The sequence below is a fragment of the Stegostoma tigrinum genome, chromosome 9 (assembly GCF_030684315.1).
Source record: "Stegostoma tigrinum isolate sSteTig4 chromosome 9, sSteTig4.hap1, whole genome shotgun sequence".
Classification (NCBI taxonomy): Eukaryota; Metazoa; Chordata; class Chondrichthyes; order Orectolobiformes; family Stegostomatidae; genus Stegostoma; species Stegostoma tigrinum.
Window position 1 is genome coordinate 63,256,838 of NC_081362.1, and position 13,008 is coordinate 63,269,845.

Here is a 13,008-nt window from a genome sequence, read left to right on the forward strand (position 1 = left end):
TGTTTCAGACCTTGGAACAACCCTTGCCAAGCTGTTCCATTACAGCTTCAACACTGGCATTTTGTTTTTAAAATTCATTCGAAAATGGGGGTGTCACTGGCTAAATCAGCATTTACTGCCCATCCTTAATTGCCGAGAGGGCAGTTAAGAGTCAATTACATTGTTGTGGGCCTGGAATCACATGCATACCAGGCCAGGTAAGGATGGCAGTTTCCCTATCTAAAGGGCATTAGTGAAACAGATGGATTTTGCCAACAATCAACAATGGATTAATGGTCATCATTCGTCTCCTAATTTCAGATTTCTTAAAAATTAAATTCAAATTCATGATCTGCCTTGTTGAGATTCAAACTCATGTCTCCAGATAATACCACGAGGCTATCACTTCCCCCGGCATTGACTTGACCATATGGAAAATTGCCTAGGTATGTCCTGAACACAAGAAGTAGAACAAATCTAATCCATCCAATTATTGTTCCATCAGTCTACTCTTGGTCATGACTAAAGTGATGGAAGGTGTCATCTACACTGCCATCAAGCAGCACTTGCTTCACAGTAACTTGCTCACTGATGCTCAATTTGGGTATTTCCAGAGCCACTCAGCTCCAGACCTCATTATAGCCTTGGTCTAAGCATGGACAAATGGATTCCAAAGGTGTGATGACAGTGACTTTCCTTGACATCAAGGCCAAATTTAACCAAGTATGACATTATGGAACTTTAGCAAAACTGGAATCAATGGGAATCAGGGGACAAATTTCTGCTGTTTGGATTCATACCTAGTACAAAGGAAGATGGTTGTTGTCGTTGAGGTCATCTCAAATCCAGGGTGTCTCTACCCTCTTCTTCTGGGTAGTGAGTTGGCTCAACCGCCTCCAGCTGCTTCATACATTACCTCCGGCATAAGGTCAGACATTCCGCTATTTGCTGATGCTGATGTTTGTTGCAAAATGTTCAGCACTATTTCTGACTCCACAGATACCAAAGCACACAATGCCCAAACGCCTAACTGCAACAAGGAAGCATTGCCACCCAATATTCCTTTCAAATCACATGTCATTCTGATTTGGAAACATATCACCATTCCTCCAGTGCTTTTGGATCAAAATCTTGCAACTTTCTCCCGAATGGCATTGTGGATGTACCTATACCAAATGGTTCAAGAGGCATCTTGAGCCTTCTCAAGGGCAAGTAGGGATACGCAATAAATGCTTGTTCAGCCAGTGAGGCCCATTTCCTATGAGTGAATAAAAACCTATATCAAAGATCCATTTACAGGCATCCTGTTGCCATCCCTGTCATAGACCTCAAAGTCCCACTGTATCAAGTACTGTGGTAAACTGTCATCTGTGTATGATGAGAATGCAAAAAGCTCACATCACGAAGCATCTGTTTTGTTCCTGATACTTCCCATACAGGTTCACTGGAACCATGACCAATGGACATTGCCACAGCAGGTGTTATCAGATGCAGAGAAATAGATAGGAATAGATGATTCAGCAAACCCAGCACCAGCCGCAACCTCCAGCTATTGAATAGGCTGCACATGAAAGCGTTACATAAGACCATAAGACCAATAGATACAGGAGTGGAAGTAAGGCCATTTGGCCCATCAAGTCCACTCCACCATTTAAATCATGGTTGATGGGCATTTCAACTCCACTTCCCTGCACTCTCCCCGTAGCCCTTGATTCCTTCTGAGATCAAGATTTTATTGATCTCTGCCTTGAAGGCATCTAACGTCCCGGCCTCCACTGCACTCCGTGGCAATGAATTCCACAAGCCCACCACTGTCTGGCTGAAGAAATGTCGTCTCATTTCAGTTTTAAATTTACTCCCTCTAATTCTAAGGCTGTGCCCATGGGTCCTCGTCTCCCCGCCTAACGGAAACAACTTCCCAGCGTACACCCCTTCTAAGCCATACATTATCTTGTAAGTTTCTATTAGATCTCCCCTCAACCTTCTAAACTCTAATGAATACAGGATCCTTAGCCCTTTCATCATACGCTAAACCTACCATTCCAGGGATCATCCATGTGAATCTCTGCTGGACATGCTCCAGGGCTAGTTTGTCCTTCCTGAGGTGTGGGCCCAAAATTGGACACAGTATTCTAAATGGGGCCTAACTAGAGCTTTATAAAGTCTCAGATGCACATTGCTGCTTTTATATTCCAACCCTCTTGAGATAAACGACAACATTACATTTGTTTTCTTAATCACAGACTCTACCTGCAAGTTAACTTTTAAAGAATCCTGGACCAACACTCCCAGATCCCTTTGTACTTTTGCTTTACGAATTTTCTCACCATTTAGAAAATAGTCCATGCTTGTATTCTTGTTTCCAAAGTGCAAAACCTCACATTTGCTCACATTGAATTTCATCAGCCATTTCCTGGACCACTCTCCTAAACTGTCTAAATCTTTCTGCAGCTTCCCCACCTCCTCAGTACTACCTGCCTGTCCACCCATCTTCGTATCATCGGCAAACATCACCAGAATGCCCCCGGTCCCTTCGACCAGATCATTAATATATAAGGTGAACAGCTGTGGCCCCAACACTGAACCCTGCGGGACACCACTCGTCACCGGTTGCCATTCCGAAAAAGAGCCTTTTATCCCAAATCTCTGCCTTCTGTCAGACAGCCAATCCTCAATCCAAGCCAGTAGCTCATCTCAAACTCCATGGGCCCTCAACTTGCTCAGCAGCCTCCCATGAGGCACTGTATCAAAGGCCTTTTGGAAGTCTAGATAGATGACATCTACTGGGTTTCCCTGGTCTAACATACTTGTTACCTCTTCAAAGAATTCTAACAGGTTTGTCAGGCATGACCTCCCCTTACTAAAACCATGCTGACTTGTTTTAATCTGTCCCCGCACTTCCAGGAATTTAGAAATCACATCCTTGACAATGGATTCTAGAATTTTACCAACTACCGAGGTTAGGCTAATCGGCCTATAATTTTCCATCTTTTGCCTTGACCCTTTCTTAAACAAGGGGGTTACAACAGTAATTTTCCAATCATCTGGGACTTTCCCTGACCCCAGTGACTTTTGAAAGATCACAACCAAAGCCTCTGCTATTTCTTCAGCCACCTCCCTCAGAACTCTAGGATGTAGCCCATCAGGGCCAGGAGATTTATCAATTTTTAGACCTTTTAGCTTTTCTAGCACTTTCTCTTTTGCAATACCGACCATACTCAACTCTGCCCCTTGACTCTCCTTAATTGTTGGCATACTACTCATTGTCTTCCATTGTGAAGACTGACGCAAAGTACTTATTAAGTTCTTCAGCTATTTCCTTATCTCCCATCACTAGCCTTCCAGCATCAATTTGGAGCAGCCCTATGTCTACTTTTGCCTCTTGTTTGTTTCTTATGTATTGAAAGAAGCTTTTACTATCATTTCGAATATTACTAGCTAGCCTACCTTCATATTTGATCCTCTCCTTCCTTATTGCTCTCTTTGTTATCTTCTGTTTGTTTTTGTAGCCTTCACAATCCTCTGATTTCACAGTGCTCTTGACCACTTTATAGGCTGTCTCTTTTTCTTTGATATATTTCCTGACTTCCTTTGTCAGCCATGGTTGTCTAATCCCACCCCGGATAATCTTTCTTTTCTTTGGGATGAACCTCTGTACTGTGTCCTCAGTTACACCCAGAAACTCTTGCCATTGTTGCTCTACTGTCTTCCCCGCTAGGCTCCGCTTCCAGTCAATTTTTGTCAGTTCCTTTCTCATGCCCCTGTAATTACCTTTATTTAACTGCAACACCATTACATCCGATTTTACCTTCTCTCTTTCAAACTGCAGACTGAACTCTACCATATTATGATCGCTGCCTCCTAAGTGTTCCCTTACTTTGAGGTATTTTATAAAGTCTGGCTCATTACATAGCACTAAGTCCAGAATAGCCTGCTCCCTTGTGGGCTCCACCACAAGCTGTTCCAAAAAGCCATCCTGCAAACATTCCATGAATTCCCTGTCTTTGGATCCACTGGCAACATTATTCACCCAGTCCACCTTCATATTAAAGTCCCCCAAGATCACCGTGACCTTGCCTTTCTGACATGCCCTATCTATTTCCCGGTGCTTCTTGTGTCCCTGGTCCTGATTACTGTTAGGAGATCTGTACATAACTCCCATTATAGTTTTTTTGCCTTTGTGGTTCCTCAACTCCATCCATACAGACTCCACATCCTCTGACCCTATGTCATTCAGTGCCGTAGATTTAATTTCATTCTTAACTAACAAGGCAACCCCGCCCCCTCTGCCCACCTCCATCTTTTTGATATGTTGTGAATCCTTGGATGTTTAGCTGCCAGTCCTGAACTCCCTGCAACCATGTCTTTGTGATGCCTATCACATCACAATCATTCAAGAGGATTTGTGCTGTTAATTCATCTACTTTGTTGCGAATACTACGAGCATTTAAATAAAGTGCCTTAATGCTAACTTTCTTATCATTATTAGAGAGATTGGAAATCCTAAGATGTCTTAAGCTATCCTTCCTTTTTGCTGTATTCCTGGTCTGCCTCAAGCTTAAACCCACCTGTACGCATGCTATCCTGTTGCTTATCTTTCCATTTAACTCCATACTCACTGTCTCTTTCACTTTCCCTTCCCCCCCACCGACTCAGAAGTTTAAAGTCCTAATGACCACCCTATTTATCCTTTTCGCTCGAACACTGGTTCCAGATCGGTTCAGGTGGAGACCGTCCCAACGGTACAGATCCCCCCAGTTCCAAAACTGGTGCCAATGCACCATGAAATGGAATCCCTCTTTCCCACACCAATCCCTTAGCCATGTGTATACTTCCCTAACTTTCTTTTCCCTATGCCAGTTAGCACGTGGCTAGGGCAGTAATCCGGAGATTATGACCCTTGAGGACCTGTACTTAATTTCTTTCCTAGTGCTTGATAATCCCTGAACAGGTCCTCTACCCTAGCTTTGCCTATGTTGTTAGTCCCAACATGGACCACAACAACTGGATCCTCCCCCTCCTGCTCCAATATCCTTTCAGATCAAAGCTCCCTCAGAACATGGAGGTGGTGCAGTATTTCCTCCAGATGAACAAAGTACAGTACCACCAATGTGTCATCTGTTGGAGTAGGATAGGTGATCTGAAGGGGTGGGTGGCCATCCTACCCCAATGGCCATCAGGTGACAGCTGAACCTTTTTGTTCAATGCAACTGGCTGCTTCTAAAGTTACATTGGGAATCTGTGCAGGTCTCTCGATACTCAATCCACAAACGTATAAAGTTGTTACCAATGTAATTGTGCAAGATTGCACCACCTCTCCTCATTTCCAGTGATGAAGTAAGTGTTCCAGACTGAACAATAGATTTTCCTTGACAGCAGGCAATGTAAACGATACATAGGTCACGTTGAGGCCATGGCATCATGACACATCAATTGGAAATGGTTCCAGTTGGTAAGTGTACAAGTCATCTTTGATCATCAACTCCACATCTCAGAGGCCTGCCTGGTCACCCTGGAAACTGCCTTGATACCTACATCCTTGATAACTCTCAAGTTCCTGCTTTACTTAAAAAGGTCAGACTTCTTACAAGGATGGCTGCTGGGGCACCAAAGTATCTTCTGCAACTTGTGACAGATGACTCTGTTATGCAACCTCAACTGAGGCTGACTGCAGATCCACTACTACCCACTCTTCCACCATGGTGTTTGGAATGGACCACCATTCTCTTGAACATCAGGTTGTGACAATGGATCAGTTTGCAGTCTGACGTGGAGGGATAGGCTTGCAGTACATTCCAGACAGTGTGTGCCACATAATCCTTCTACACTGTGCTCTGCACAGCTGGAGCAGGCAAATGTAGGTAATGGATGCTGAAAAGCTGGGACAGCAACAGTAGTCTTCAAAGGACGAAGAGAAGGACATTACGAAGGAAGAACATCACCTACAACATGTTAGAGATATGTACTTTCAGACACAACTAGTCAGACAGGACTCAAAATACATCTCATTCCAATTTGATTTGGAATCCTTCACTGATTGTAAATTTGTTGCTGTTTGAAAGATAAGCAGCACCTGTTTATTCCCCGTAATAGATGCAGTTTTTTTTTGCTTTGTTGTCCCTTCTCTTATTCTGTTATTTAATAAAAGTTAATGTTAACAATGGTTTGAAGGCTTTACCACATGTGATGCTCCCACCCTGAACAATGGCAAGATGTTAAGCTATGCTAGGTATTATAGTCCTTCAGATAGGGTTCTGACAAGGTTTTTTGTAGCTGCACTTACAATAGAAATTGATCGGGCAGCACATGATATATATTTAGACAATAGATTTACAAATGTGACCTTCTATTTCCACTGAAGTGTGCTTTTAGGTGCTTGGCAGCAATTGACCTTGTGCACATTTAAATATGGCACTGGCACCACAAATCCCAGAAGGTTTTGGCAGTGGCAAATATTTCCAACATTGGTGAGCAAACAATCAACTGAGGGCAGCATCATAGACGTGTGGTGTATAAGTAATGAGGTGACAGTGGAGAACAGCAAGACAAAACCCATTTGAGCTCATGGAGAGGGACCTTCCATGGAACTGACACTTAGTCAATTCTCAATAAAATTCAGTCATGTGTTTCTGTTGCAGTTACAGTAAACAACAATGGCAGAGCAGAAGAACTTTTAAAAAAAACTTTGTTCATTCTTTCAACCTAAAGATAATTTTGAACATTTCCATGGAATTCTTGCTTACTTATTTAAATCAGGGAGTGAAGAGTATCAGTTACAAGCTGAGGTCTGTCTCTTTAAAAATTGAAAATGCAAAAGGAGATTAAGTTTATGAAGAAATGGACAGAAAGACACTACAGATGGTATGAAATCTGAAAATCTGCTTAATTTTGGTGATGGATGAACACATGCAAAAAAAAGTATGAGCTCTTTAAATCTGTTCGCAAATCAATGCATTTCCCAGAGTTATGATGGATATCTGACACAAAACATTACTCGATAAATCAGGAGGATGCCTCCGTTTCTATTACCTCTGGACTGAGGATGGCAGTGCTGTCGCTGGGAACATCTTCCTCATATCCTTTGTGATGGTAGCTCTCTGTCTCATGGCCTACACTTCCCTCGCTAGGGCACTTACTGTATGAACAACGTGGACTGTTGCAATCTGCACTGGAATGAGAGAGTTCACACTTGTCATCCAGTTCTGATGGTGTGTAGGAGAGATGTGGTGATCCGTTATCATCCTGATAGGGGGGTGGTTGAAGTTCATCAAGTGGGGGTGTCCTCCTCATCCTCTGAATACAGTGTTCTAGTTAGAATATAACATTATAAATTGATAAGAAAAAGTACTGTTACAAGTTATATTTTATATTGTTTTAATAACTGATAGAATTGGATGTTATTAACCAAGTGATTACTAACCAAGAAACATTGATGTCGACACTAACAAATTCAGTTTACATAGGACTTGGTGCAGTACAGGGTGGGGGTGGGGTTTAAGAAACAGGGTTCCAGAGAAGGAAGCCAGCCATTCAGGTCACCATACATGTTGTGGAGTTTAAATTTAGAGCATGGGTCCTCTGGCCCTGGCAGGTTTCTGCCTGGAAGTGTATTTGCTTGGCTTCCAGTCAGCTGGAGAGTTCATGTAAGGAAGACCACAGGGATACAGTCCCATACATGAGCACATTTCAATATCCAACACCTGGCTCTGCAGGCATGTATACGGGTGGTGTATCTGATAGGCAGGAACTTGTGGAGCTGACGGGAGCCAGAGAGACAGTGCTCCTGTTCCTTCTGGCCCACATGCAGAGCTGTGAAGGCACTCACCTTCTTCCTGATGCTGTCCTCTGCTTGCTTCAGCTGTAAAGTTTCCTGAGGCCTGTGAAACCTGGTCGCCCAGGGTTAAACTGCACGGCAGGTTAAATTTGAGGCTGTGAGACCTATTAACACATATAAAATACTAACCTTCCTCCCAGGAATTGGTTACCTACTTGTTCCTTGTCCTACCTCCAGAAAGTCTAGAAGTCAATAATTGGAACTGGTTCATAATTTTCCCAATTTCATACGCACCCACACCAAATCCACTTGCTCAACTTCTATGTGCTTCAGAACATTTTGTTTTTTTTATTCTAAATCACTTTGAATCCGTTACAGTTAATCTCAAACAATTGTTCTGTATTTCAGCAATGATAAGGCATGAGCAAATTAGAGCTTTTGCCATGTTTATGATTACTGGCATGAAGAAAGGTTCCCCAACTGTAACGACTGTTGATGGGTTCTTAAAGATGGAAAGTAGATCAGATTTTAAATAAAAGAATAGATAAAGCAGCCAGCCCACCACTATTAGTAGGAGAATCCCTATACATGGCAGGAAGCATGCACATCTAGATAGGGTGAGAGGGCCTGCACACTCACGTTGACACCTGGCAGCTGAACTGCCCCAATGTGTTGAGAAACAGGAAGGTGAGTAGAATGTTCCAGCCAGCTTCCTTTAACAATCATTGACAAAGATTTCAATTAGCCTGATTGGGTGAGTGCATCATCAGGAAACCACTACACTGGGTCAGCACCTGTATTTTCAGATCCTGGCCACCACTGCTCCCAACCTTCACTGCATCCAAAACTTTGTCCTATTGGTCCAATTCATTACATGACATATGAGCTGCTATGTCCAATTGTATAACTTCTTAGTTTGCAAATTTGTTCACATTGTATGGTATAAAGTAAGAAAAGTTATTTACATAAATTAACAACAATAGCAGCCCATAATGTTGAGCTCTGAGACATCTACCTTAGTAGTTTACACACTCTCAAATAACATAACTCTCAACAAGTAATCATTTCCTACCCTACTGCTAGTTTCTTATCCATTCCAAGGGTTTGCCCTGAATCACTACAGCTACAACTTTAAATGAATATCATTTTGTATGAATATTTATCAAAAATCCTTAACTCAGTACTGACACTGAAGATGAAGAACAGCCAGTAGACTAGCTGCTGGAACACTTCCAAGTCCATGGCATTTGAAAACGAGCATCTTAAACTGAATACAACAAAAAAATTGGAAGGCAATACTGATTTGCCCTTGCCTTTTATACAGACTTGCCAACTGTCAACTGTTTTGTTTTCTTTAAATTTAAACTATTCTGCTTTACATTTCCACCACATAAGCAAACAGACTTTAATCACAGCCACCGTAGCAGTGGGAACAAGAAGTAGGCAGAATGAATGATGAAATTCAAAATGATTACAGTGAGTAACTGCATAAGCATTTTACAACACTGTATTACAGCATCACAATGAATTATTTTGGGAAAGAAAATATTGTTTTACTTCTCACAAGTAATAATGAAACAGTATTGCCACAAATCATTATTTTCAGTACATTTCTGATAGAATATGATGCGTAAGACAGGCTATACAGATTTCCAAGGACTAGAAAACTCAGACATAAAGAAAAAATGGATAGGCTGACACTGGCAGGAGACTGGGAGAAAAACTGTATAAAATTGAGGAGTCAAGAGAACGTAGATTGGAAGGATTTATTGTCCTTTATCAAAAAGGTCACGGTGCATTGATTTCAAGAGATGGAACTACAGATTCTCATCACATTTAATAACTACTTGTATACATTTAAAGGGTCATGGCCTACAGCGTTATGGAGCAAGAGCTGGAAAATAATACTCAGCCAGACAACTCTTAGTACGCCAGTATGGACACAATCAGTTAAGTGTCCCTTTCTGTACCATTGAGTTCTAAAAATAAAATGGATTTGCAAATTTGTATAAACGTCATTCTGATTTCTTCTACTATAATTCTGAACATTTTGATTTGAAAACAGAAGAACACCTATATTACCATTCACTTCTTACATTGTAAGTTCAGGCCTTCCGCATTCTGATACTTAATATCCAATCCCAAGGCAGCATAACGGTTTCAAGCTGAATGATTCCACTTAGCCCTTTAGACAAAACTCACTTACTTTTTACCAGCCTTATTTCCTTCCTTTATCTCAATTAACAGGCCTTTTGTACATAACCCTTCAGCCTACCAGTACGTCCCACTTCCAGCCAGTGACTACTGTTGAGGGCTCCTTCTGATTTGCTAACCCCCTGTTTCATATATCTATCAGGAATTGTTAGGCCTCAGGTCTACTGTCCAAGGTTTTACACACCTCTACTTCAGAGCCCCTGACCTGCTATCCTTTCATATTTGTTGCAACCTTACTGAGAAATTCAAACACTTTTCTACACTCTTGTCTGAATGCTAGATAAACCAGCATCAAAATCCGCTAACAAAAAATTACATGCGCTTAATGTAATTACACACAAATGTCAACTGTTAACTCCCTATAATAAATAAAATCTCTTTTATAGCTCACTACTTTTAAACACACAGTTTTTTCCAATTGCTTTTCAAACTATTCAGGTGGCACAAAATAATCTACCACTGGGTGATAATGTAAATGATCAGAAGGACAACAATAAAGCCGTTGCTGATCTACTAATCATATGTTGAAAGTACAGGTCTCTTTTGGTGCAGCAGTAGTATCCAAACATTTGGACAAGAAGCTGTAAGTCTCATCTGCTCTGGATGCATGTCATAACATGTCTGACCAGCTTGATCAAAAGTAATCATAAAAGTGAGTGTCATGTATATTCATGGATGCATTACCCTTATTTCCACAAACCTCAGGCAAAGATTATTACATTGACAGTTAGAAACCCTTACACAAACATTCATGCAATAACGGAAATAATGTCAACAATTATAATAGAAAATTGTACTTATTGTCTGACTCATGGTATAACTGCAGCAAATTATGACTAAAAAGGTAAGAAATGCACAATCTAAAAGTCTGGTAAAAGAACAAAAAATCTCCAGATGAAACTCAACCAAGGAATGAAAGAAGAAAGCAATCCGAAAGGGCTGGAAAACTTACTGGCATTTAAAAATTGGTGGAATAACAAAATATTTAAATACTGCCCTTTTTTAAAAACAGCAATTGAAATTTATGCTTTAAATTAGAATTTAAAATACACATTTTTACAATAAGATATTTAAATATATCCATTGAAGTATACTTGGTGTTTTTAAAAACAACTGTCCTTGAGCTTGATATTTTTGCACAGTTATGACTCTGTTAACTGAAGACAGATATTACTATCTGACCATATGTAGCAAACACAATTTTCTAATAGCATTTAGCTATCTCTATTGATGTAATGTCTGTCTTCAACTTCAACAATGTTTATTTGGTTGCTTTAAAAATTTACTTGAAGAAAATCTGGAGAACAAATTGCAAAAGTTTTCTTAGAGCAATGTTTTTTTTGAACTGGGGAGCTGACTGTAGATGTAAAAGAAAGAAAAATAAAACACACATTACTATTTCAAAATAGCAATTTCTGTTTACACATGTCATAGCTTTGGTTAATGTTCCAAAATACAAGTAGTCTAATATTTATTTCTCAGTGGAAAAATCAATTAAGCCCTTAACAGTTTCTTATTTTAACTCCTGGCAGGAAGCTGGCAAGAACAGACAGCAATTCCATTTAGGGGTCTGAGCCAGAATGCCACCAGTAAAATGTTCACTGGTTTTAGTGAAAAGCAGCAGCTGGCAAGTGGGCTTTGGGAGTGCAAAAGATCAGTGATGTGGAAGATGCCTGCTGGCAACAACAGAATGCTGTCAGCAGGAAGGTAAGTCCGTGGCTGATTGGTGTTGGAATGGTCTCATAATTGAAAGACAAGCCAGAAAGACCAGAGGTCCAAATGCTCCTTGTATTCCACCTGGCATAATTGGAGAAAGGACTTCAACACATCTAGAGGATCCTATTTTCCTTCCAACTGTTGTACCCAGCAGCATTACTGCTGCAAGAATTCCATCACAAAGCCCTGGGAATTGGGTTAATGGATGTTGGAAGCTTATAGTGCAGCAAGTTTGAACGTCAAGGGTCAATAGTTAGCTTGTTTCTTGTTTGTGATGGTCATAGCCTACCTTTTGTGTAGCACACATGTTACTTGCCACTTGTCAGCCCAAGCCTGGATATTGTCCAGATCTTGTTGCATTTGGACACGGATGGCTTCAGTTTCTGGGAAACTGCAAATAGTGCTGAATATTGTGCAACCATTGGCAAACATCCCTGCTTCTGTCCTCTTATTGGAGGGAAAGTCATTGATGAAGTAGCTAAAGATGGTTGGGCTGAGAACATTACTCTGAAGAACACCTGCAGGGATGTCCTGGAGCTGAGATGACTGATCTCCAACGATCACGACCATCTTCCCATGTGTCAGGTATGACTTCAATAACTAGAAGTTTTCCCCTTGATACTCACTGATTCCAGAGTTTTAGGGCCCATGTTGCCACACTCAGTCGAATGCAGCCTTGATGTCAAGGGCCATCATTCTCACCTCATCTCTGAAATTCAGCTCTTTTGTCCATATTTGAACCAAGGTTGTGATGAGGTCAGGAAAGGAGTGGCCCTGGCAGAACCCAAACAAGGCATCACCGAGCAGATTATTGCTGAGCCGATACTTCTTGATAGCACTGTTGATTACACCTTCCATCACTTTACTGATGATTGAGAGTAGACTGATGGGGCGGTGATTGGATGGGTTGAATGTGTCTTCCTTTTTATATACAGGGTATACTTGGGAAATTTTCCACATTGTCGGGTAGATACCAGTGTTGTAACTGTGTTGGAACAGCTTGGCCAGAAGAGCAGCAAGTTCTGGAGCACAAGTCTTCAGTACTATTGCCAAAATGTTGTAAGGGTCCATAGCATTTGCAGTATCCAGGGCCTCTAACTATTTCTTGATATCATGTGGAGTGAATCGAATTGGCTGAAGACTAGTATCTGTAATGCTGGGGATCACTGGTGGAGGCCAAGATGGGTCAGCCACTTGGCACTTCTGGCTGAGCATTACTGTAAAAGCTTCAGCCTTATCTTTTGCACTGATGTGCTGGGTTCTTCCATCGTTAAGGGTAGGGATATTTGTGGACCCTCTTCCTCCTCCAGTGAGTTGTTTAGTCA

The 13,008-nt window shown here is 41.3% G+C and overlaps 1 protein-coding gene across 1 annotated transcript in view; it reads right to left on the bottom strand.

Moving 5' to 3' along the window:
* The window catches only part of LOC125454919 (synaptotagmin-14-like), a 234,325-nt gene that overhangs the window by 86,372 nt on the left and 134,945 nt on the right, over positions 1–13,008 (bottom strand). Inside the window, exon 5 of the mRNA XM_048536236.2 lies at positions 7,009–7,286. Coding sequence (XP_048392193.2) covers positions 7,009–7,286 — 278 coding nt within the window. The remainder of the gene's footprint in view (positions 1–7,008; positions 7,287–13,008) is intronic.